A 27,495-nucleotide genomic window follows, 5' to 3' on the forward strand; every position below is an offset into this window, starting at 1 on the left:
TAAAAAGTAGACAAATTTATTTATTTTGTATAACTTATCAAAATTATTGTTATTTTGATTTATTATTTATGAAATAAGTATAATAGAATAAATAGAAAATAATAACAAACGTATATTTTCATTAAAATTCCGCTATCTGAGTAGGTCCCACTTTTCAAGAAATAAAGTGGCTACACAGTTTAGTCGTGAATAAAGCACTATATGCAACACGAAAGTAAAGTCGATTATTCTCTCGGGTGATTTACTGCCCTCGCTACGCTCGGGCAGTAAACTCTCACCCGCGGGATTGATCAACGACTTTACTCCCTTGTTGCATAATATACTATTATTTTGATGCGATGTGATGTATTAAACATAATACCGAAGGGATTAGATTTTATTTACGACGGACAAAACATAAGAGAAAAATGACTAAATTTGACATCAAGACACAACTACATCACTATAAACGATAAATTGGAAATTGCTAAATGTTCGTTTGAACTCGGTTTTCTAATACACTTAATACAGGATCTGTTACCATATTATGGCGCGCTTATCAAAGTTACTATGTCAGTTCTGTCTATTTATTAGTTAATACTATAAATTCATTTGTAAACAAGTATAAAACTTAATGTTAAGAACATTGAAATCTTTAATTTAAGTTGAATATAATAATAATAAGACAATTTTAAATTTATAAGTTAAAAAATAGTAAATGAAAAAGCATATTAATGTAGTAATATAAGCCATATTTCATGGGGCGCGTGGTAGCATGGCAGCCGGCAGGGTAAATTGCGTAAGTTATTGTACTAATATAATAATATTAATTATTTTAATATATATATATATATATATATATATATATATATATATATATATATATATATATATATATATATATATATATATATATGTATAATTTTCCTTTTTTTTTAAATATCATTAATTGTTTTTATTATTAAATATATTTAGTCTTAATAAAAATGGTATATTTTATACCTCAGGCGACAATCACTGGTAAAATTTTTATTTGTTCAGTTTTTTAGGTTGTTAAACAATAACAAATTCTCTTCGTGTATTTTACACGATAAAAACTAGGTAAAATTGGCCCCTAATTTATGTTACACATTTTTTACTGATACATAAGCATTCGACATTTATTATTATAGCGAATAGCGAAACAGGGTCTATATTACAATGCACAATAAGTATACAACAAATATACTAAAAAAAAGTGTTTACTTTTTGTAGATGATGTCCAGGTGTCAGGATGATCCTGAGGTTAACCCATTATAGTTATGGTAAATGATATATAGTGTTACCTTTGAAATGACACCAAGTTTACCTGCAAAGAAACCTCGTTTATAATCATTAATATATTATCAGCGTTAAAATTCCAAGAAGTCCAGAAAAATTCCATGAAGAATCCGGAAATTGCGATATTTTATCTTTACATTAAAATATTACAATACTGGTGCACTAAAGAAGAAAAAATAAAACGGTAGGAGTATGTTAAAACTCATGTGAGTTAAAAAAATTTCAATTAAAATTGGAGGAATTTAAATAATTTGAACTGGAAATGACGTTTTTAACAGAAATTTAAGCAAATTAATATTATGTAGATTTTGTCCAATTAATTCCAGTAGTGTTGTGATAAGTGTAGTGTCTTTGGGGTATATAGATTATAGCTTATAACTCTAAAAAGAAAAAAAAGTGAAGTGTTTTTTTAAAAGCAGAGCAGTGGAGTGAAGTTTTTTTTACAAAGTGTAAAAATAAGTGTTGTGTAAGAGTGTGTGGTCAGCGAGATGCCAAGGGCAGGTTTGCGAGTACCCATCCAGACAAGAAGTACTCTCAAGGAAGAGGCAAGAAGAGGCCAAGAAGATTTGTAGAAGTAACGAGTGAGAATGAACCTGCCAACAAGTCAAGACTTCAAGTTCATCAAAAAAGATATAAACGCCAGCAGCGAAAGGAACCTCTGAGATCAGGAATAGATTAATTGATATCAACATTCTATTTCCTGCGCTCGAGGAACTTTTGATTTGCAATCAATACCATGGCAAAGTTCTACTTGGCGAGTCCGAAGCTCAATGATTAGGATTCAAGATTGAAATAGTGTATTTGTAGTGTGATCAGTTGGTAGCTATCAACTCGTGTAAAAAAGTTGGAATCAAGAACCATGCTTGGGAAAACAACAGAAGAGCACTGGTTACATTTCGTGCTCTTGGACTTGAACACGCTGGTCTATCAACATTTTGTGGGTTGATGGACTGCCTAAAACCCATAGCTCAGTCTGCATGTGATTCAATTAACGAACAATTTAGTGAAGTGTATGAAAAAGTGGCCAAGGACTCCATGAAGACTGCAGTAATGGAAGAAAAAGCCGCTACAGAAACTTGAGCATCCGGATTAAACATTTCTGGAGAAACAATATATTGGTTTGGCTGAAGTTTTCTTCTCTGTAACATTTGGAGGTTAGACTGGTAATTATCTACAGTTTCAACTTGAAGATTAAACACAGTGACCAAAAAAAAGATAAGTATAGTGTTATCATAAACAAGAATAAAATAACCTTTTTTTTACATATCTATTAACATTCATGAAATGTCTTTTTTTGTTTGCAGGTAAGAAAAGTCGCACAGAGCCCAAAGGTATAAGTGAATATACTACATAATTGGTGAGAGTCAAGGTCTATGTGTGTCAAACATAGAAAACTTGGTCCCAAAGGATTTGGTAACCACTATTTCAAGTTATACTTTCAACAATAATCATAAACTTTAATGTTGATTTTCTTTAAATGTGGTTTTTACTGATTTCAGCTTACTGTCCGTAGGATTCCAAGTGAATTCTTTTGAGCACATATTCAACAAGGGAACTTTGTACACCTGTAATTTTGGTATGAATGCAGGGATTTTGATTTGAATGTTTAGAAAATGTTTTATACACAAAATGTTGGCATAATAAGCGAAAAAAAAATTTTTTTTTAATCAGTTTTGTCATCGCCAAATCATTTCTAAGCATTAAAATCAAAATCCCTGCATTCATACCAAAACTACAGGTGTACAAAGTTCCCTTCTTAAATATGAGCCCAAAAGAATTCACTTGGAATCTTACGGACAGTGACAAAATTCACAAATCCTTGCACCGAGTACGACAATGGACCAGCAGGGATAATGAAGGTTTTAGCACGGTAAAGTTAAAGGTATTTATACTAAATATCACTATTAAAAATTTAAAATGATTTACTTCAATTTTATGAATTTTTCTTAGAATTCTTTTTTTTCAGGGTTTAAAAGTGTTGTGTCCCCTTAAGAGAACTACAAAATTAATGATGCATTTTCCGTCACCAATTAGTACAATTAAACGCTACAAAAAGGGACACCACCTATAGCTCGTTAATCTGCATACATGAACGCTGTCTTCGTATATTATTACACTCAGACACCAATATTTATAAAGCGCACCACCTGGATTTCGTCATCAGCCATCCTGTACACCTAAACTGCCCTCCAATGATTTTTATACTCATCCGCCAAAAGTCACTGTGCGAACTACTGAATTACAGCTTCGGAGCGCAGAGTACACCGGCAACCTCTTAATCCTCGTAATATGTATGTTTTATATTTTCTTGAAAAGGCAATACTTATTTATATATAGCTGTGCGGCTAACTTTACGACCCCAACACTGCTTGCGGCTAACTTAACGGTCCTACCTCTTTTTTATGGAAGAATAAAAATCTGATTTGAGCATTTTTTAATGGCACACTGGTATATTATATAATAGTTAGCTTTTTTATCAATACCAGATTTTGAACAGCGCACGTTGCGCGCCCTAACCTCGAACTTTCTGACTTAAACACATGCGCACTACATGAGCCAATCACATAACGTCTATCTTGGCTTCACAATATCCGGTCATAACTTTTTTATATAAGGATTTTTGTTGAAAATCATAGTTAAACATAATAAAATATAAATCAACTTAGAGACAACAAACCAAAGCATTTATTTCTTTATAATGAGAAATGCGAACATCAACATAGAAGTAAATACTAGCGCAGGCGCCCCGGCTTCGTCTGCTTCTAAAACTCGCCTTCATGATGCTACCGCGCCACTTAATTGCTTAATGAAAGTATATAATCATTATTTGTTATACCTTGATGTATGTAACTTTTGTTATTAATTGCATCTCGCGAATAAACAACAAATAAATTGTGACTTTTTTTCGACTAGCTACGTAGGCGTAATAATGAAGATAAACTAAACTTTTTTTCTTAATTATACAAGAAATTTGCGAAAAAATATGAGTTTACTTATTTTTATCTATATTGTTTACAACATACCTTGACAAGTAATTAAAATTAGCATTAAAAGCAAAAATTTCAATTTTTGATATGGCTATAACTTTTCTCTAGGGGCTCAAACATAGTAGAAGCACACCCTGAAGTTTCGTTCTGCCCCTAGGCTTTGTTTCGGAGCTGCAACTTCTTTTCTACCGTCAGATTTGGCTAAAATCAAGCATCCTTACATGCAATATGCTTCCCTTTTCCACGCTAGTGCGTGTACCTGCGCTAACCGCTGCACCGACGACCTATACATGGTTTACTTCGTTTCGCATATTACGAGAATTGAGATTAAGTCTCGATTATATAGCAATAAGCCATCTTATCCGCATTGCACGCGAATAACGTTTTCTGAGAACAGTGGTAGGGTCACGATTATTCTTATCGACGCCTAACGGTTAACTGGGGGGAGGGGGGGGGGGGGCATCGCGGTAAAATAAATCTGTGGTTCCCTCCGAAGTTAGCCAATGAGAGCCACAGCTCGAAGGAGCTATGTTCGAATTGTCGGTGACCGCGCCTTTCGAACGACAAATTGCAAATAGTCATAGGGTCACGATTATTTTTATCGACGCCCAACGTCTCTCTCTCTCTCTCTCTCTCTCTCTCTCTCTCTCTCTCGAAAATTGCAAATAGTCATGGGTTAGGTAGGTCATGTGTTTAAGATTTAGTATTTTGTTTTATGTTAGCACCCGACCCTAAATCTACTTACCCCCCAGAGTTGCAAATATAATATTTTAATACTAATGTACTTATTTGGGGTGTGGGGGTTTCGTAAATAAGTTTTCGATTTGCATCATCACATTTGTGTAGGTGATGTTATGTCCTAAACTTTGTTCGTTGTCACCGGACAGTAACTCTACGGATTGATTGGCTTTATAAGCACGGATGACGACGAAACTTCGAAACGTAAAGTCTCAGCGCTATCGGTGCCTGACTACCTTCGAGATCTATGAAAGAACAGCCTTCCATAGCCAACGGAAAGTCTTTTGAAACCGCCATAGATCGTTTTGGGATTTTGGTCTAAATTAAACACTACGATTTATAATGCAAGCTAACTTTCCATTAGCAGTTACAAAAGTAGGACATTACTGCCATCGTTACAATTAAATCACGGACTAATAATTTTCAAGACTTTTAGAAGATGCGATGACTTCTCGTGCAATGAATAATGATAAAGAGAAAGAGAATATTTAGTAAGGCGTGTAGCCTATGTGTGTATATTTCACTTTTCTTGTGTTTTATTCTGCTTCTGACCTGCTCTGCTACCAGTGCATCCTCAAAAAATTCAGCTATAATGCATTTAAAAGAAAATAAAATTACCTACTTTTCATCGTTTGTTGCTCGGGATCAACTGCTTTGTTCGACAGATAAAATGAAAAAGGTGATTAAAAAAAAAAATATATATCTCTGAAACTAATCATCATAACCTCGCGAAAAAAAATGATGTCGATGGGTCACGTGTCAAACTATATCCCATTTAAATGTCAAGTAATTTGACTACTTATTTTTTCAGTAATAAATCAAAAACTGAAAAAAAACGAATTTTTTTGTACCTCGATTACGGACGTAAAAAGGCCTTATTGCACTTGAGATTGTGAGAAAAAGTAGATATTTTGTGTATTTTGGCTGACTTCATTGCACAGCTTTCAAACCCCTATGGTTCGTAAGACATCAAGGTTTTAATTTTTTTTGATTCCTTATATCTCTTAAACAATGTGGTCAAATGCTTCAAAATTTTATTTGATGATTCACCATAAAAAAAGCTATCTGCTGCTAAATGTTTAAACGATTTCGTCTAGCGGTTTTCAACTAAAGAGCTAAAATGTAAAAATTGTTTTCTCGAAAATTGCGCGAGCGACCTATCTAATAAATAGCCTGTTGTTTTGATGGTTAGATTGGTTAGGAACACATGTAAGCATGCGTGAATTTCTGTGAATAAAAATTGACGACAGTGTTCATATTCTATAATAAAAAAACAGAGTGATCTGCAAACTTTTAGACAACCATCCAAAACTTATATTAAATTATGTATCAAAAACCGCCTCATACATTAGCAAGAAGATATATAGATATATTAAAACAAAATTTTATTTATTGGACCTATACATTTAGTTGGGGAAAGCTACGTGCCAATGAATTGGCAGCGTTTTTTTACGAGAGACTGCTCGTTCGCGCCTTTTAAAACCGAAAACACTCTTACCGCCATCTCCTTTGTGTTGACCAAGTGAACTACCTTAAGTCACATTAACGTCACAGAAATTTTTTTATATTACTGTAATTGACATTTAGCAAACCCGATTTCTTTGAAAAAAATCACAAAATTCACACACACACACACGCACGCACACACACACCCATACAGATATTTTCTAAAAATACTTGCTTTGAACTTCTAACACACCAAAAAGTATTTTCTAAAAGTTTTGACAAAACTCAAAATTTTACTATTGCAAAGCTTCCTCGAAGAGGAAGCAATTCTAAAATCTCAATTTTTGATATGGCCATAACATTGCAACAGGGGCACTTTGAGGTCTGAAATTGTGTTGTGTTCTTTAGGGAGTATACTGAACTGGGGAAAAAATTTTGGCCGAGATTCGAAAAAATTTTCCACGGATTGACGTGGAATAGCCCATATATATATATATATATATATATATATATGTGTGTGTGTGTTTTCTCTCTCTCTCTCTCTCTCTCTCTCTCGGAGAAGAGGTGTTAGGGAAAATCTTAGAAAGACCATAGCGTGACTTTGTTTATGGGGTCGTCGAAACAGCTCCATCTGCAATGTCAGCTCTGTCGGATTCACATCGACTAAACCCATCCTTTTTACGGCCAGATGAGAAAAACCCAACCGTACCAAGGAACGCCCTCTTTGTCTTTATCGACCCTCCGTAAAGGCGCACCTAGCTCCACCTTCTGTGCCCTTGTTCACCCGCGGTACGACCGTCGAGCAGTGCTTCGCGGGGGGGGGGGGGGGGGGCGAAAGGCTTTTATGCCATCTTCTAATTGATGTGGTCGTCATCACGTCTTCCTCTTTCTGCGTCGTCCAGGCGTCTGCTTCTTTCCGTATCGTCCGGTCGTCTGCTTTGTGCGGTACCGTCCGGCTATCCTCTGGACAGCTTCAACCCCGACACGGCTCATTGACCTTCGTCTAGCTACATTTTTATTCCGCTGTTTCGCCCTGTACTGCGTTCCAACCATCCTCCGACGTCAACATAGCTGTCATCATTGACTCAGGTGTCACTCTGGTCTGGAGATAACACTCGAGTTCTTCTCGCTACATTTGGTATCGCGAACAGTCACAGAGAACATGCTCCGCATCTTCATAAGCGTCCAAACAAGCTGGGCAGTTCGGACTGTCGTCTAATTTAAATCGGTGCAGGTAAGCCCGAAAGCATCCGTGCCCGTTTAGAAAATGTGTCAGGTAGTAGTCTATCGCCCTTTGTCACTAACATCCCATCTTGTTTGCCATTCGGCCATTGTCTTCTTTCTTGCTGCATCCCAGATCTCCTGAGTTTTGTCACTTGTTCTTCTTTTAGTTTGGAATTCTTCCTTACTTTCCATCGCCAATAGGTCAATCGGCGGCATACCAGCAATAATGTACACCGCATTGTCCGATACTGTACGGTAAGCGGACGCCACTCTTAGTGCACTTTGTCTGTACACAGTGGTTAGCATTAGAACATAGGATTTCACCCGCATCGCATCTGCCCATATTGGGGCTCCATGTAGCATAATCGATTTGGTTACACTGGCTAAGAGTAACCTTCGCTTCTGAGTTGGGCCTTCTACATTTGGCATCAATCGTAATAGAGCAGCGCCGCCTTTTGCTGCTTTATCGCTGATTATTTGCAGGTGTTGTTTAAAAGTTAGTCTTGCATCGATGGTGATGCCCAAGTACTTGATGGTTGGTTGAGAAACGATCTCGTGTCCATCCAACGTCAGTATGATTTACTCCATCTTCTTCCTACTGGAAATAAGGATAACTTCCGTTTTATGACTGGCTAGTTCCAGTCCTGTCTCTGTTAGCCATTCGTGTATTATACGGGTTGACTATGTCAGCTATGTCTGTCAACTCTTCTTTATGTTTCGCTACTCCTACTATTGCTATGTCGTCAGCAAAGCCCGCGACTATTGCTCTTTCAGGTAATTGTAGGCTTAGTACCCCATCGTACAAGATCTTCCAAGCCGGTGGGCCAATTGCTGACCCTTGGGGGACGCCTCCTGTAACTTTATATATCTTGGTACCGTCCTCAGTGTCATATAATAGAATTCTGCCGTTCAAGTAGTCGGACATCATCCTTCTTATATATAAGGGCACATCCTGCTTCCGGAGTGTCTCGTGTATTTCACTCTATCTGGCCGAATTGAATGCATTTTTGAAATCCAATGTAACTATGGCGCAGTACTTCTTTTTTCCTCCCTTCCATCTTTTCCCCTCTATCGCTGTTTGTGCAGTGTCGATCACTAGGCTAACTGCGTCCAGGGTTGAACGATTCTTCTTAAAGCCATATTCGTGTTCCGCTAATCCACCTTATCCTTCTATAAAATGATCCATTCTGACGCAGATTATGCGTTCCAGGATCTTACCCGGGGTGTCCAACATGCAGAGCGGTCTGTATTATGAGGAATCCTAGGGTGGCTTCTTTCCTTTTGGCAGAAGCACGAGGCACTGTTTCTTCCAGTTTGTGGGGAAGGTTCTCTCTTCTAGACATGCATTGTACAAGTCTACGAAGACTTCTGGATGAGCATGGATGGCATGCTTCAACGCAATATTGGGAATGCCTTGTTGTTTCCTACTCTCCTGCAGGCGGCTAACAATTCTTCAGTCGTAATCGGTGGAACAGCTTCTTCATTCGCATCTCTTTCGATGACACTTGGCTCTTCCAGCTGCATGGGGAACAGTGTGGTCACTACCCGGTGTAATAGTTCCAGGCATTTTGGAGGGGTACGTAGCTTCCTTTAATCTTCTTCATTACTATTTTGTAAGGTCTACCCCAAGGGTCCTGTTCGACCTCATCCTGTAGTTCTTTAAGGCACCGTCGCTTGTTTTCGCGGATTGTCTTCTTAAGCTTCCTCTTAGCGTCCTTTATTTCTTGTCCGCGGGCATCTACTATGTCCCATCAATATACTGGTGGTCGTCTACAATTGGACACTCTTCTCGGCATGGCCGCGTCACAGGCTCGTGTGATATTACCCATAACCTGTTCCGCCTTGCTGTTCGCCGTCCCCAAGAGTTGAAATTCTTCCAGTGTCAGTAGGAACATCTCCTTATCATAATCCTTCGTTTTCCAATCGACTCTGTTGGTCCTGGTACTCGTGCTGGGTCTCTGCTCTGATTTATTTACCTCCATTATTATGGCCTGGTGATCACTATTTGTGTAGTGTTCGCTCACGGTCCACTTGTCAATTGTGACAATAAGGCAACTACTAACAAAGGTCAGATCTATAATAGATCCTGCGTCTCCTCTTCTAACGGTGTTAGTGCTACCCTGATTAACTAACACCAAGTCCAAGAGAGCAGATGCTTCTAGCAGTACTCGTCCTCTTTGGTTAGCCCTTTGACTGCCCCTCTCTACGGCCCATGCGTTAACATCCTCTGCGTTAATTACTGTCTTTCTTCCCGTAATATCCTGCACGAGTCGATCTAACTGCCGCTCGAACTGTTCGATCGGTGCGTTAGGCGAAGCATAGCAGCTGTATACGTGTATTCCTGCTATCTTTGCACGAACAAATCCTTCCTCGCTGGTCAACATTTTTTCCTGGAATGCCACGTTCCCACATGCCCAGATCGCTGCGCTGCCAGTGTCATCTGTTTCCTACGATGTCTCGTCCAGAGCCCTGTATGGTTCACATATAATGGCTACGTCGACCTCCGTCTCATGAACGTACTGGTTAAGTAAATCCTGTGCTGTCTCGCAGTGATTCAAGTTCAACTGCACTATCTTCATTATCTTCGTTTCTTCAACTTCTCTACTGCCGCTCGGTATACTGTGCATGTGTAGCTACCAGCAGCATGGTCATTTTTCTCTGTTGCTTCTCTTTTTTGGCAGAGAACGCAGCTTGGTTTGTTTTTACAATCTCTTGCATTATGTCCTTCGACTCTACACTTGTAACAGTGGTTACATCAATCCTGTGTTACTGTGCAGTTTTTGCCGATATGTCCAAATCCTAGACATGTATAGCAGCGAAGTGGACGTGCATTCCACTTTATCTCTCGTATTCTGCATACTACCCAGCCTATCCTGATTTTCTGCTTTGCGATCATCTGCTGAGCCATTTTTGCTGGCATTTGAATGACCGCCGTCTGCGTATCGCCATATGCCTTGCGCACAGACTTTACTGCCATTTCCTCCACTGCATTTGAGCGGCTATCTTGAAACTCCCTCCGTAGCGCTTCCACGATGTCCTCCTTAGTAGTTAGAACATCAAGATCCTTTACTTCAAAGACCTGTACATGTTGTAGGGTTCTTACGGTGACACCTTCTTCTAGCAATTCTTGCACCGCTTGTCGAAGTTCTGTTGCCTTCCCTTCCGATGTGCGTTGGAGTTCAAAAAGTAGGTCACCAACCGCCGTTTTGCGTATCCTATTTACGCTATCCCCTAGCATCTTCAGTTTTGGGTCTGCTTTCATCTTTCGCAGGATATCAGCGTAGGACGTCCCGTCGGTAGCTTTTATGATTAGAGCTTCCGGTCGGGTTGGTCTTGCCCTTGGCGGCTTAGATTTTCTAGTGCCTTTCTGATCTACAACACCATTGTTAATTTTATCGTCTTCTTTTTCCTTTTTTTCTTTTTCTTTCTTGTTTTCACCCTCTGCCAGGGTGGTAATGTCTCTGTGGTGGGCGGTGGGCACTAAGTAGTGCTGGAAGTCGTCGCTAGTGGCACACTCTGGTCATGCTTTGGCGTCTTGACCTCTTCTTTTCTTTTCTTATTGGTGTCGTTTTGTGTAGGGAACCATTCCTTCCTCTTCCTTGGCGTTTCTACCTCCCGTTTTTCTTCTGAGGTCAGCGAGGTCCGTGAGCTATTTGACATCATCAGTCCAAAGCTAGACTTGGTCTTGCTCGACGCTTCTCTTACGCTGATGAGCCGTTTCCAGAAAGACATGACCTTCCTCGTGTCATCCTTAACACTCTTGTAAATGTTTTTGGCTGGACCTACTATAGCATCCATCTTGTCTAGATGGTTCTGAATCTTGTCCATCAACTGATCTTCCGCACGATCTGCTGTCTGAATTTTAGGCCATACCTTGTGCATTCCCCTGTTTATGACTCCATCACATCCTGATGCGTCACTTGAGGCTAATCTTTCTTTGAGGGCCGAGTGACCCACCTCTGTAGCCTCCTGTATTGTTTGAGTTAATTGGCTCCCCCCAACGTACATGGAGCCTGCGTCGGCCACCGGGGCTTTCACCCGATCGCAACCAGCGTCGGGAGTGAGCTGTAAAGCTTGACCCGCTTGGGGCAGTGTTATAATTAACTCACTGTCCATGATTGATTTATATTCAGGGTTTCTTGCCCTATCCTGTATCCTAGGAAGGAGCCCTTTAACAAGGTGCTGTCATCTGGGCCAGATGAGCCTTGGTTATTTTAACGAGGTTGCTACTCCTCCCCCTCCACCTTCCCCACCTCTTGTGTGGTGGGGCCCCGGGCTTGGGACCAGCGTAGCGGAGTTAAGTTGTGTGTATGTGTGCATAAATTATTAACGAAAACAATTGTTTTTCAATTTTTAATCTTTAAGAGAAATTTAATAAAACACGTTATTTTCGTCAATCAGCTCAAAAATCTGATCAGTTCTTTGTTAGATTATACTTGACGAACCTGTTAAGTTTCAGAAAAAGTACAAATGTGTTCGGGAGTTATGATAAAGAAATTTTTTAGGAGTAAATACTTCTATAGCCTCGCTAGGTACACATTCTAACCGGGGAGTAAATCGAGTAAAAAGCGAACGTCACGAAAAAAGCGAACGCCAGGAGTAGAAGATCTCCTTCTCTCTCCCTCCCCTTTGCCCCCAAGACATACGCACTATGCGCACTTCTTCCTTCACCGCGCTCTCCTTCTCTCTCTCTCTCTCTCTCTCTCTCTCTCTCTCTCTCTCTCTCTCTCTCTCTCTCTCCACCGTGCTCTCCTTATTTTTCGGCTGGCTTTCGGGCCTCTCGACGCTCTCGGATAGATCACTACTTGTATACACTGAAGTAGAATCATAGGAGCTTGGTACATATGACAACGAAATGCTACTGATTTTAGCAAAAGATTTCAATGTTAACTTTTCTGTTAAATTCACTACTAAGTATGACATAACATTAGATGCAGTACTTTCAAGATTTTTGTATAAAATCGTTTCTAAAACATTTATATCAGTGGCTTCCTGCCAAACGACTTAAGTTACATTTTCGTGTTTTTGTAAAATTGCAATTTCAATGTTTGAATTGATACGTAAGATCGTGGCATACGAATAAGGGAGCAATACTGCGCTTATATAGTGCATCATGAACTACCTTTTGAATAATTACGTACTAAGCACAGCCGACATCCAAAAATAAAAAGGACGTTTGACATAGCTATTGTGAACTTATAGACTAATTATATCATAGAAGCGTGCTTACGAAAATTTTGACATTTTTACGCGATAAGGGGATATTAATAGTTTTATTATTTCACCTAGTAAAACAAAATTAAGTCTACCGCACACCTATTTCCATTAGCAAAATGCTATAATTATTAGAAATATTTGATTAAAATCTTTAAATTAAGATAGTTATATACACGTCAACAACAGATTAAATAAAATATAAACAAAATAAATAAAATTTATGTTTAAGAAGAAATTCAAAGTATCATTAGGATCGTGAAGCTTCCAATGGCACAGTGCACATATTATTAGGCATGACCGCGGTACGCAAGTGCCTTAGTTTTGTAAACGTAAAATATGTGAAATGCGATATTTCACGCAATTTTCGACCGATTGGACTGAAATTTTAGAAGGAGTCTCCTCTCGCACAAACTAAAAAAACTATTTTTTTATCCCGATCGTGAACGTCATATTTAAATGCGGGCAAATTTTGTTAGATTTTAACGTGTATTTTCGAATAAAAATGTTGGTGTTACATGATTACTTTTAAGAGACGTTAGTCTATCGGGCTAAATATATGCACATATACGCAGAATGCGGTCACCTCAAAAATCGCCAAAAACGGTTTTTTGACTCTAACTCAAATCCTACGCGTTCTATGAAAAAAAAATTGAATGAAGAAGTTGTAAATCTTTAAAAGATACAACTTTTCTCTATCAACATGAAATCATGAAAATGCTTATAACTTGAGTTAACAGCCCAAAACCGTTTTTCTACAGCAAAAAAAAATCATTTATTTTCCATAAAACTTTGCGGCTGTACGTTTTACATAAAAATGTTAAATATAAAAGTTGTAGATATTTTTAAAACACAACTTTTTACCGTGACAAATATTTTTTCGAAACGTTTTAATGAAGCCCAAAAACGGTTTTCTAAGTAGATAACTAACACAAACGTTAGGTAGCGAGCGCGCAGCGCGAGCGTCGGTGGGCTTGGCGAGCGGGAAGCACGAGCGTCAGCGGTCTTGCCTTATACGCAAAACGGGAAGCGATGCAAGGTGGCAAGTCACCACGTCCGTAAGACCACGCGTGGCGCGCTAGTTACTCGTACTAAATACTGATATTTGCCATTGAAGCACGACCCTCTTGATAACTAACTCAAAAACCATAATAATTATATAAATTACGGTCATTGTTGTTCTAGGGTTTAATATTTGTCGTGGACAGTAACGACAGAGAACGTATTGGAGAAGCAAGAGAAGAGCTAATGAGAATGCTAGCTGAAGATGAACTTAGAGATGCTGTTTTACTTATTTTTGCTAACAAACAGGTAATATCTGCATTTATTTATTTTAATTTTGAATTTAATTCTTTTTACCTCGAATTAATATCTTAAATACTCTGCTATATTTGTTGCCCATATATTTACATTGTAAAACGACAATGGCTTCGTGGTAAATGACCTGCCTCCCGCTCGAGATCCCATCATTGTGATCAATTTTTTCAGATCTGATGGAAATCTTACTCACGAAAATAATATAAATCATGAAAATGGATGTGTGTGTGTGTGTGTGTGTTTTTATGTAGCGTATACAGAGCAAGCTTAGCGGTAGTGGCCATCTAAGACTGAATCTCCACAGGCATCGTAGTTAAATAATACTTCCCCACTGAAAAACCAGCAGTAGATAATTTCCACCGAAAAGTAAACAATCCAGCATGCAAGAGGGTGCTGCTATTGTACCGTGCTTCAGGCATAATTGCTCTCACAATTGCTCGCCACGTGCACGAAACCAAAAACTAAAATAGTACATTATGCCACGAACTGTGAAAGTAGAAGATTTTCCCCGCGGGTGAATATTTTTGTAAGGACAGTATAATAAACATCATAACCCACGGATAAAATCTACTTTTGCCTCGTGTTGCATATAGTATTTTATTTCACTCCTTCTATTATTTCAGCTTCCTTCCTTTTATTTCAGTCAATCTTTCTTCAATTTTCTTGGAATTTTTTTTTTTAATTTCTTTTTAAATTTAAAATTTTTTTTAAATATTTTGAAAAATTTACTTTTGCCTCGCTAACTCTTACTTCCGCTCTGCTAATTTTACTTTTGCTCATTTGAATTTTTCGATCAGGTGTCAAATAAAATGTTTTACTTTGAAATTTTGAGAAAAATAATTCATTAGCATCTATCTAAGGGAATTGTATTTAACTACATAATTGTTTTTATTTACTATTTTAGTGTTTTTTTTTTTTTTTGTAAGTTTTGTACTATATGTACATTGTTTCGATATGCTCATCCCCAAGCTATGATGCCATAACTTATTATGCTATTAAAGAAAGCATAATAAATCATACGCAAGCATTTTGTTTGTTTTTTTAACTATGTATTGCACGTGTTTGTTCCATTGTCAATTGTAATCAATGACAATCCCCAAATATTTAATGCTCTCGACTAGGGTAAATATTTTTTATTTTAATATTTTTTTGCGCTGGTACACTATTACCGCAGCTGCCAAGTCATACATGCTGTTTTACCAACATTCAGGAATAGTTTATTAAGAGCCAACCACTTGGATTATAATTCTAAGTAATTTACTTATTTATATTTTTTTTTGTTTGCCTTTTCCCAATTTTCCCCCGTTGCTACTATTGCCGTATTGTCAGCGTATGCTATAATCACCTCATCGGTGACCACCCTCAAGATATCATTAATCTACGGGATAAATGGCAATGGTCCTAGGCTAGTACCTTGTGGGACACCTGTGTTTACTAATAAGATTTCGTTCGAAAAATTTTGTTCGTATTTTCCGCTATTTCCTTTGTCTGTGATTTTATTATCATTAATCGTTATATAACTTATGGCACCATCATTGCTTCTTTTTTACCTATTTTTTTGTTTCTGATTTCTCATAGTTTTTTTTTTACTGCTAGCATTTGTTTCAACGAGAATTTATCGGATCTGTATGTAGCATCATTAATAACCTTCTCTAAAGTTTTAGTATACATTTTGTTTTTAAATTTGAGTCTATTATTAATATTCATTAGATTTATTTAAATTAGAATCCTGCATTGACATAATATTATTCCATTTTCTGTTTTTAGCAATGCTTATTAATTTTTGATAATTTATATATGGGTGGTTCTCTGTGAAATCAAAGATACGAAAATTTTAATTTTTGCCTAAACTTTATATATATTTTCTATATTTTGTACCTGACTCCCAAAAACAATTTCAGCTTGATTCCTTTATTTGGCTTCGAGTTCTAGCTTGTCAAAGTTGAGGTTTTAAGCATTTTTTTTTATTTTTTGCCTATTTTCAATGATTTGTAGCTCATTAGAGATGCATTTTTAACTAAAACTACCCGAATACTTTCTTTGTGAAATTTCCTGAATTTTTCAATAAAAATACTACTAATCTCACGATTCAAGACGTGTACTTAACAACCTGCGCTATTCACACTTGCACAACACCACTGCACTGAAACACAATTTCACGATATCACTCGGTGCTGTATACTGCTTGTCTTGATGTAGATAGACGTCGACTATCAGGCCACTCACCGGGTAATCCTCCCTAGTGGTATTGACTGCGCTCGAATAATCTCATCCGGAAGACCCTAGAGTCGATCTCGTTCCCTCTGAAACCTCTCTCGCATGGTGTCGAGTCGCAGAGGATATTCACACGAGGCGCAAAGCGGGTGGATAATCAGCGAATCGAGTCGCGTTTTGTGTTCACAGTTCTTCCGGAAACTTTTAGAGTGGTCGCACGGATCGTCAAAACACTTTACAATGTTATAGGTCGTAGACTCCGCGAATTACTCAAAATAGATGCGAGCCGATACGTACGCGTCGAGCGGTAGACCACAAGTCGTTGCAATATGACCGCCTGTTCTTATTTCTGCAGAAGCTAGCCCAGAAGCCCCGTTTCTGTCCTCCTGGACGTTCATTGGAGCTCGGTGTAGTGTAGTGCCCTCTTTTTGAGCATATGCCGGAAATCATGCTGTAGGTTTCACGCACACTGGATAGGCCTCACGTGGGACTGAGCAAGACGAGATAGCCTTCCCCTTCCCGGCGGTGCCTCTCTCTCCTTTGCGCTCACCGACTTGGCAGTGTGCACGCGATGGATATGTTGTGCTCTATCTCTTTCTCTCTCTCTCTCTCTCTCTCTCTCTCTCTCGACAGCGCTCCTGTTCTAGTATGCGGCGTCATTATCTCTCTCTCTCTCTCTTCCTCGTGCGGTGGTGCAGTGCTCTTGCTCTAACTTGTAGCGCCGTTGTTCTCTTCTCTCTCGCACTTATGCGTGCTTTGCTTGGAGCGTCATCTGTTGTCGCCTGTCTCATTGCAGCAAGCAGCAGTGCGTTCGTCCGTACTCAAAATAACAAAAAAAAAAGAAATGTTTTCTCATTATTTTACGAATTTATTATTTACGTCGCTGCAGTCTCGGAGTCATCAAGTCGCGACGGGATTCGTGGTCTACCCTCATTCTGTGGTGCGATATTCGCGTCACAAACATATTTGATGTAGTTACACTGGCTAGCGGTAACTTTTGACCTTGAGTTGGTCCTCGTACATTTGGCATTAATCGCGATAGTACAGCGCCGACCGTTGCTGCCATGGGTCCAGCATAGGTTAAATCCTGCAAAAAAATAAAAAATATTCTTCTTACCTAAAAATTTATAATTTGAAGTAATTTAAAAAATAAAGTTCTATTGAAAATATACAGTATGTCGCAGATAAAGCAGTCTTTTTTTGGTGATTTTGGGAAAACTAGCGTTGAAGAAAATAACATTTTTTGGGAATAATAAAGGTTAAATCATGCCCTACTAAGTTACTGTAGCCTTTTTTATTAAATCGTAAGGTTTTTTTACGGCCCTACGTTTAATAAAATGATTCATAAAAAAGTGTGGTAAGATGTTCCATGCTCTTCCATCCGATAGATCGTGGCAAATAATAATGCTTAAAACCGCGATTAAACGATTACCCTTTTATTTATTCAATTTTAAATCAATTTCTAAAATTGATTTCTGAAGAGGGAATATTTCGCCGGGCAACTGAAGATGGCGGCATGCGACGCACTTCCGTACTGTTGTGACTTGAGGTTAGTGCGTCGTCTGCTACGTGCAAGTTATGCGATCTCCTTCGAGAAACTGCGTCGACGATTGAAAAGTATTCACGGGTGTTTTTCAACTATCAAAAAGTACTCGCGATTATTTCTCGACAATTGAAATATGCTCCAAGTGCTTTTCGGCGATCGAAATATGCTCCGAGAGTTTTTCGACCATCGAAAGATGCTCGGAGGGTTTTTCGATGATCAAAATATGGTTTGAGTGCTTTTCAACGATCGGAAGATGCTCCACTCCGAGAGTTTTTCGAATATCGAAAGATTCTTAGAGAATTTTTCGACGATCAAAAGATACTCGCGAGTATTTCTCGACGATCGAAAGATGCTCCGAGTGCTTTTTGATGACCGAAAGATGCTCCGAGGGTATTTCACACAAACACAAAAACAAACACACACACACACACACCAATAACTTTATTAAAAAAAACTGCAATCTCTAAATTAAAAAATGACTATAAAAAAAGGCGTTCATAAAGTGTAAAAACGGATTGTTTTTTCATCATGTACTAGTAAAAACGAAGAATATGTGACTTAGTGGGTTAAAATTTACTGAGTAGAAGCTAAGATACAGGTGTATACATACGCGCACAGACATACATACATACATCTGTACGGTCATTTTCCAAAAAACACTATTTTTTTCGACTTAAAATACTTCAAAACACACTTCCAACATGTTTTTAGACAAACTCCAATAATCACTATCACAACGCTTTCTTAAGAAGGAAGCAAAACGCGACGAGATATTAAACGAAAAAGTACAAAAACTTTATAGAATTAAGTATGAGGTAAAAACCATTTTGATATTAAAGCAATACCTAATGTCGAAGAAAGCTGCGTGCTAAAGAATTGGCATCGGTTTTTTTTTGCTCGTCGATAATCGATTAATAATTGTAATTATGTGTAAGCATTATTTTCGCGTTATCGAGTGAATCTGTGAGTGATAAGTGTGTTTATAAACGTAAAGTTTAAAAAAAAATGCAACTTAGTTAAAGTGTGCTGTCCAAATGTTATTAATTAAATGGAATTGTGTAAGTTTACTTATTTTTTTATAATGGCTAATAAAGGCAAGAATGATACGTCAGTACTCATTCAGACAAAAAATACTCTTGGGGGAAGAATAAAAAGCGGCCAAGAGCATATTACAGAGTCAGAAATATCGAGGACGCTGAAGTAAAGAATAGGCCAAGACTCAACATCTGCAAGAAAAAGGAACACATCAACAGTTACAGATGCATGTGAAGTAAACCGGAGAAGACTTATCGCTGTGCATGCACTTGGCCATGAGCACGCTGGATTACCATCTATTTAACATCCATATCTTTTGTAGCATCATGAATGTTGAGAAGTTAATAGCATAAAGTGCTTTTGATGCAGAGAGGAAAAAATTAGCAAGTACCAAAAAGGCACGTGTTACTTGGAAATAATCTCGAGGAGAACTGCAGGATGATGCATATAGAGTAGGTGGACATTGAATTTATTAAGTACATCTAACATTACTATTATTTTTATTGTATACTTAAAAAATAATTTACTATTAACATTTTGTTTCAAGTTTCCAGAAAATCTTGGACTAAGTGAGATGCCGATAAAAGAGCTTAAGAGCGTTACCCGCTGCGTCGTCGCTGCAGAGAGTTGAGCGCGCGAATACAAAGTGCTGCCTGCTTCATAAAATACCTAAATGAGAGAGAGAGGGGGGGAGAGGGATGGAGAGAGAGGGAGGGAGAGGGAGAGAGGGAAAGAGAGCACTACGTTAGCTCAATGCTAACACGCACGGCGGATTTACAGGCGTTGTGTAGTAGATGCGCCGGCACTGGAGATAATGGTCCAGTCGTTGTGTTGTCCGTTGACGCTCTCTTCTTGCCTTCGGTTTTATGGTCACGCCTTGCTGCTGCGTCTGCGTGTTCGGGCTGGCTTCACCCTGTCACTGCACCCTAGTGATCGGGCTGGCCCGGAACGGCGCCGCTGAACAGGACGTGTCCGTCGGCTTGTAGATTAGCCGGTGGCTTCAGCACAATTAAAATCGAAGTGAGTTTTTCTAATCTCTCCGCTTCAAACTATGTTGTCTGATTCTTCTTCTCTCGGGCTCCTTTGTGTCGCCCGTATCTCTCTTTTTGACAGCGTCACTATAGGCGCTGCGATGATCAGCGCGTTCTCTCTTGTCGCGCTGCTTTCTTTAATCTCTCTCTCTCTCTTTCCATAAGCCTAACCTTAATTGTATGCTTCGCGTGCGGCTTCTGCTGCCTCGATCATCGTCTCGTTGTGCGTGAGTGTGTGCGTTGTCCGTGTGTAGGCATGAGTAAGTGTGGTGTTACGCACGTACTGTGCTGGGCACATGCTGTGTGGTGTGTGTGTGCATATGCACTGTCACAATATATATATATATATATATATATATATATATATATATATGTGTGTGTGTGTGTGTGTGTGTGTGTGTTTTTCTCTCGGAGAAAGAAGTATTAGGGAAAATCTTAGAAAGACCATAGCATAACCTTGTTTATGGGGTCGTCGAAACAGCCCCATCCACAATGTCAGCCGTGTGTCGAATTCCCACCGACTAAACCCATCTCCTCTACAGCCAGGTGAAAAAAACACCCAGCCGTAAAAAGGCACGCCCTTTTTGCGTTTATCGACCCTCGGTAAAAGTGCCTAGCTTCCATACTCCTGAACCCCGCGGTACCATCGTCAAGTAATGCTTCGCGGGGGGGGGGGGGGGGGGGGCGAAAGGCTTTCGCCCGCTTCTGGTTGATGTGGTTTCTGCGTCGCACATACACACGTACGTACTCAGCCTCTTCGTCTTCTTCTGTCTTCTTCGTCTTTCCTGACTTTCTTGAGAATGTCTGCTGCATAGTTGCTGACTGCGCACCATCCATCCTCTGAGGTCAGCATGGCCGTCATAATCGATTCATGAGTTACTCTAATCTACTCAATCAACATCCTCTGTTGCATCCGAACATATTGGGCAGTTCGGATGGTCGTCTAGTTTGAACCGATGCAAGTACGCCCGAAAACATCAGTGCCCGGTCAAAAACTGCGTGAGGTAGTAGTTAACTGTCCATGTCTTCTTCCAATCCAGTCTTCTATCCTTGGTATAAGGCAATGGGTCCATCGTCCTTTGCCACTAGCGTCCCATCTTGTTTGCCATCGTCTTCTTTCTTGCGGCATTCCAGATCTCCTTCTGGCTTTTGTCACTCGATCGTCTCCTAGCTTTGATTACGTCCTTTCTGTCAGCGAATCCTACGACTGTTGTTCCTTCAGGTAATTGTAGCTTTAGTACCCCGTCATACATGATGTTCCAAGCTGGTGGGCCAATTTCTGACCCTTGGGGGACGCCTCCTGTAACTTTATATGTCTTGGTACCATCCTCAGTGTCATATAATAGAATTCTGCCGTTCAAGTAGTCGGACATCATCCTTCTTATACATAATGTATATAAGGGCACATCCTGCTTCCGGAGTGCTTCGTGTATTTCACTCTATCTGGCCGAATTGAATGCATTTTTGACATCCAATGTAACTATGGCGCAATACTTCTTTTTTCCTCTCTTCCATTTTTTCCTCTCTATTGCTGTTTTTGCAGTGTCAATCACTAGACTAACTGTGTCCAGGGTTGAACGCTTCTTTCTGAAGCCATATTGGTGTTCCGCTAATCCACCTTTTCCTTCTATAAAATGGTCCATTCTGACACAGATAATGCGTTCCAAAATCGTCTCTGGGGTATCCAGTATGCAGAGTAGTCTGTATGATAAGGAGTCCTCATGTGGTTTCGTTCCTTTTGACAGAAGCACTAGTCGCTGTTTTTTTCCAATTTGTGGGAAATGTTCCCTCTTCTTGACATGTATTGTACAAGTCTACAAAGACCTCTGGATGAGCATGAATTGCAGGCTTTAACGCAATATTTGGAATGCCATCCGGCCCTGAGGACTTGTTGTTTCTTACCTTTCTGCAGGCGGCTAACAATTCCTTAATCGTGATCGGTGGGATAGCCTCTTCATTTAAATCTCTTTCAATGACACTTGGCTCTTCCAGTTGCCTAGGAAACAGCGCGGTCACTACCCGGTGTAATAGCTCTCATTTCGTATCGCGAACAGTCACAGAAAACATGCTCCGCATCTTCGTTTGTTTGCAAACATACTGGGCAATTTGGATTGTCCTCTATTGTAATGCCCTATACACGATCCGGCGTGTAACTTCCTAGAGCATATACATTTAAAAAAATCCTAAAAAACATCCGACTCTGCCTATACAGCGAGCGCACGGAATATATCGGCCGTCCCCACTCTTCTCACCTCCTACGAAACCAGCAGCTACGCAGTAGTCAACGCAGCGACGGCAGGCCATCGACGCGCATGTGTGCGTGCGCGTCCCCCTTCTCTCTCCAGCTACCAAGCCAGCATTAGCAGCAGCGCGTTGCATAACAGTATTTATATGTATATGCGAGCGTAAGCGAGCGACGGCGAGTCGTGCGCATCCGAGTATGTTTGTATGAATGATAAATGTAAATATGAATGAATGATAGTATGATTGTGTGAGCGTAAGCGAGCGACGGCGAGTCGTGCGCATCCGAGTATGTTTGTATGAATGATAAATGTAAATATGAATGAATGATAGTATGATTGTGTGAATATGCGAATATTTTCGGCGGCTCGATCAGCGCTCGCTTAGCGCCCTATAAAAGGCCATGCGAGGCCTGTGTTCAATCACTAGCGGTAGCATTTTCAAGCGCCCTAGTCTACTCTGGCTGCACTTTTAAGCGCCTTAGTACATATACAGAAATCTACTGCAAAATTAAGCGTAGAATTTAATAATTATAAAATTCGAGCAGCACTTTTAAGCGCTCTAACACATACTCTACTGCAAAATTAAGCGTAGAATTTAATAATATTTAATAATCGCATAACAGAAGTCTTCATCAAAAAATAAACAAAATTGTAACTAAATCTGATTCTAAAAGAATAATAGCAAGAATAGGCATTATTCTTATGTTAAATTATTTTTGTTAATATACACACTATTTTAAATATAAAAAAGAGTTTATAATTATTGCTTTGCATATCCATTACCCATAATCCCGGACCTACTATTATTATTATTATTTAATTCATTTAAAATCAATTTTCTTTTTATATTATTCGTTAAATAATAATTTAAAGTAATATCGATTTATTCCAAATCTGAATTCGGATCCACGGTTCAGATTTGCAGATGTTTATTATTTTTTCTAATAAATATTAAACTTATTATTTCTTTTATTAAAATCTAATATTAAAAAAGTACCAAGGACCAGTAAGAAGAAGTGATGAGCGTTTCAATGGCGATCCTGCCAGGATTGTTGGTTTTTAAAATGGATGTGCACTTAAGTAAAGATGCACACTTAAAGTAAAATCAATAATAATTAAAGCTTTCCTATTGATAAAAGTATTTACCGTTTTGTACCACTAGCAAGATACAGATCTGTCATACGTATTGTCTGTATATTTTGCTGTCATTGAAAATTATAAAATATAAATTTATCTAAACACTATAAAACTAATGCGACGCATACCAACCGATCAATGGATCATAGAATCCACAAAGCAAAGCCGGGAGAATGAGATTAACCGAAAGGTTCAATTATTACAAATTTCAAGAGCTTTGGATGTCCTATTTTTTCGTTCACGATCTCAAGATCAAAGGATAAAAGATCTTGAATTCCAAATTGCAATCTTAAAAAATAAATTGAATGATATAACTAACGAAAATATTCAATATAAAATAAGACGCAATAAAATCTTAAATAAATTAAAATACGAAAGTGATAACCAGACCCAACTTTTATGTATACTTGTAAATGATATGAAAAATGTTAAGAAAATCAAAAAAGAAGTAAATATACACCATGAAATTATTTTAAATCTTATTCAGGAGTTTATTAGTGTCCAGAAAAAGTAGTGTTCATTATAAATACAATAACTTTTCTTTTTATATAACAATTTAAAAAATTATACAGGCGTATACGGAGGCATAAACGAAATTAAAATGGCGGAATCGGGTAACACCATATTTTCCAGTACGCTTCGAAAAAGCGCCATGATCACCCGTAGTGTAGCCGCGAAAGAACTAAAATTACAATTAAACGAAACCCTTAATGCAGTACTTACTACAGATGACGCGAACAAGTCAATGATCGACGATCCCTCATCAAATGCCAACCGGTCACGAAAAGTACACGAAGTACTAAGCTATCTGCTAGAAAAGGCAGACGAAACGTCAGGAATCGACTCAATCAAAGAATTCGGTACTATTATAGATACAAATATGATGAAATCACAATACATATAAATGATAAAATTGAAAAATTATCTTATAAAAGCAAAAGTTTATTAGAATCAAACATGGATCATCGCTATATAGAGATACTCGAGGAGGATACAACGATGAATGTTGCTTCTCGCTCACTTTATTTAAATGAATTAACGTTTCGACAAAATGATCGTAATTCATTAGTTGATCCATACGATATTACTGATATGGAAATCAACGAAAAAATTAAATCCTGTGTAGTAAATGTGTGCGTGCGCGTCGATGGCCTGCCGTCGCTGCGTTGACTACTGCGTAGCTGCTGGTTTCGTAGGAGGTGAGAAGAGTGGGGACGGCCGATATATTCCGTGCGCTCGCTGTATAGGCAGAGTCGGATGTTTTTTAGGATTTTTTTAAATGTATATGTTCTAGGAAGTTACACGCCGGATCGTGTATAGGGCATTACACTATCTTGAAGCGGTGTAGGTAGGCTCGAAAGCACCCATGTCCACTTAAAAACTGCGTAAGGTAGTAATTCATTTCCCCGTGTCGTCTATTGGTCCAGCCAACAATACGTGGTATGAGGCGGTGCGTCCATCGCCCCTTTTCACTGGAATCCCATCGTCTTTGCCACTTAGCTAGGGTTTGTTTCTTCACGGATTTTCAAACTTCCTTTTGAGTATTGTCACCACGGCCGCGCCGGCTTTCTTAGTGTATATTCTTTCGTTCTGTTGCTAGAAGGTCAATAGGCGGCATTTTTGAGATAACGTACACTGCATCTTCGGATACTGTTCGGTAGGCAGAAGCGACCCGCAATGCACTTCTCCTATAAACTGTTGATTGCTTTCGTACATAGGACTTCACCAACATAGCGTTCGCTCATATTGGGGCACCGTATAACATAATTGATGTAATACACTGGCTAGGACTAACCTTCGACCCTGCATTGGTCCACCCGTATTTGGCATTAGTCGCGATAGTGCAGCACCGACTTTTGCTGCCTTATTGCTCACCCTCTCGAGATGCTGCTTAAACGTTAGTCTGTTGTCCATGGTGATTCCCAGGTACTTAATGGTCGGCTGAGAGTCTATCTCGTGTCCGTCTACAGTCAGTGTTATTGTCTCTATTTTCTTCCTACTAGATATAAGGATAGCCTCCGTTTTATGGCTAACAATCCTAAGTCCTGTCTGCTTTAGCCAATCGTGGATTATACTTACTGCCTCGTTAGCGATTTCCGTCACCTCTTCCTTTCGCTACTACCACTACTGCATGTCATCTGCAAATCTTACAACCGTTGCTCCTTTAGATAGCTTTAACCTAAGTACTCCATCTTACGTGATGTTCCACAATAACGGGCCAAGCACTGACCTTTGTGGGACCCCTCCGGTTACTTTATAGGTTTTCGTGCCGTTTGCTGTGTCATACAAAAAGGTTCTGTCTTTCAGGTAGTCAGACATAATCCTTCTTATATATACGGGTACCTCTTTTTTCCGTAGTGCCTCATGTATCTTGCCCCAGCTGGTTGAGTTAAACGCATTTTTAACATTAAGTGTAACAATAGCGCAGTACTTCTTGGCTATTCCTTTCCATCTCTTCCCTTCTATTGCAGTTCTAGCGGTGTCGACTACTAAACTTACGGCGGTTCATTTTTTTCGTTTGTCAGTGGCTTTTACTGCAGCTTGGGAAACTGGGCATGCATAGCTGCCAGCTGCGTGGTCATTTTTTCCATCTGTGCCTCCTTTGCAGAGTACGCAGTTAGGTTGCTATTTACACTTCTTCGCTTTGTGCCCATTTTTTCCACATTCAAACCAAAGCTTACTTCTATCTATAGTTACTGTCCAGTTTCTGCTGATATGGCCAAAATCTAAGCATTTATAACATCTAAGCGGCTCGTTTTTGCGGTTAGTTACCCGGAACCTACAGTTGACCTATTCTATTCTGATCTTCTGTAGCTTAGTAATCTTAGCCGCTATCTGAGCTGGTACCCGTATCACTGCAATCTGCGTGTCATTTATCATTTGCCATGCAGTGTCAGTTATCATTTGCCATGCAGAGATTCTTATAGCTTGCTCTTATGATTTATGCAAGATCTTTAATTTGTTTGTGCACAATCTGCCTGTCCCTGACATAGTTTATCAATTCCTCGATTCTGATGCCAAGGTGGTCTAAGTGCGCATGTCTTTGCGTTATGCAAACAGCTCTCTTACCCCTGTCTGCATCAACCTCCATTCCACTATTTCCATATCACCTGCGTCTCAACATGCAGCAGGGGTCAGATGACAAACCTCTGCGGCTTCTGAGTGAGTTTGCCCCCCCCCCCTACCCCAATCTCCATGGGCCAGCGCCGACCACCGGGGCTTTTACCCAATCGGAATCGACGGCGGGACTGGGCTCTGTGGCTTGACCCGCTTAGGGTAGTAATGTTATTAACTCACTATCCATGTTTGATTTGTCTACAAGATTTCTTCCTCTAGCCTGTTTGGTCCGCGGAGCATATTTTATTTCTGCTTTACCCTTTGGCTGGTTGAGGAGACCTCAACGCGCCGATGGGCATTCCCCTATCCGCCACCCACGGGACTCGCAGCATACGGAGTATCGGCATCTCTGCGCAGTATGCGTGCGTGCGTGCGTGCGTGCGTGCATGTGTGTTACGTTGCATAAAACCACAGTTGCATAAAGCCATCAGTAGTAGGAAATGTGCAGGATTCCTTGATAGTCGCAAATCCGTAGGATTTTTAAAATAGGTCCTTTTTACCGTCCATGCCACTTGTTTCCAAACAATTTTAAAAACTACATCACACAACAAAGAAATTCACCTAATCAGATTTTATTTTTTGCGAAAATTCGCGTGACGCATGAATTTTTGACACTTTTCGCATCTCAGTCTACTGTGCACCTGGCGCTCCAGGTATTGCAGGACAGATTCGAGCGAAAGAGACTTGTGACGTTGCATTTGACGTTCAGAGCGTCAAGAAAAATCTGTAAATCTGTTTACTTGCAATAAATAAAAATGGTCAATTTAAGGCTTTTTTAATATTTTACATAATTTAGTTAATTTTGCTTCTTAGTAATCGTGACGCAGCTTTTAATAGATCTTTGTGTACTTTATAAGTGGTAAAAATTTGACTTAAAATATTAATAACGTTTTGTTTCATTCTATTTATTATCTAAATAGCTCTGTTGCAAAAATCTAATTTCCCAA

At 39.2% G+C, this 27,495-nt stretch overlaps 1 protein-coding gene across 4 annotated transcripts in view; it reads left to right on the forward strand.

The window, feature by feature from the left end:
* LOC100115356 (ADP-ribosylation factor 1) overlaps window positions 1-27,495 on the forward strand; it is a 205,921-nt gene that overhangs the window by 171,949 nt on the left and 6,477 nt on the right. For all 4 annotated transcript variants that reach the window (XM_032601575.1, XM_031925288.2, XM_001599042.6 and 1 more), the window contains exon 4: window positions 14,094-14,219. In XM_032601575.1, the coding sequence (XP_032457466.1) occupies window positions 14,094-14,219 (126 nt within the window). The remainder of the gene's footprint in view (window positions 1-14,093; window positions 14,220-27,495) is intronic.

Source organism: Nasonia vitripennis (assembly GCF_009193385.2).
Source record: "Nasonia vitripennis strain AsymCx chromosome 2 unlocalized genomic scaffold, Nvit_psr_1.1 chr2_random0008, whole genome shotgun sequence".
In the NCBI taxonomy this organism is placed as follows: domain Eukaryota; kingdom Metazoa; phylum Arthropoda; class Insecta; order Hymenoptera; family Pteromalidae; genus Nasonia; species Nasonia vitripennis.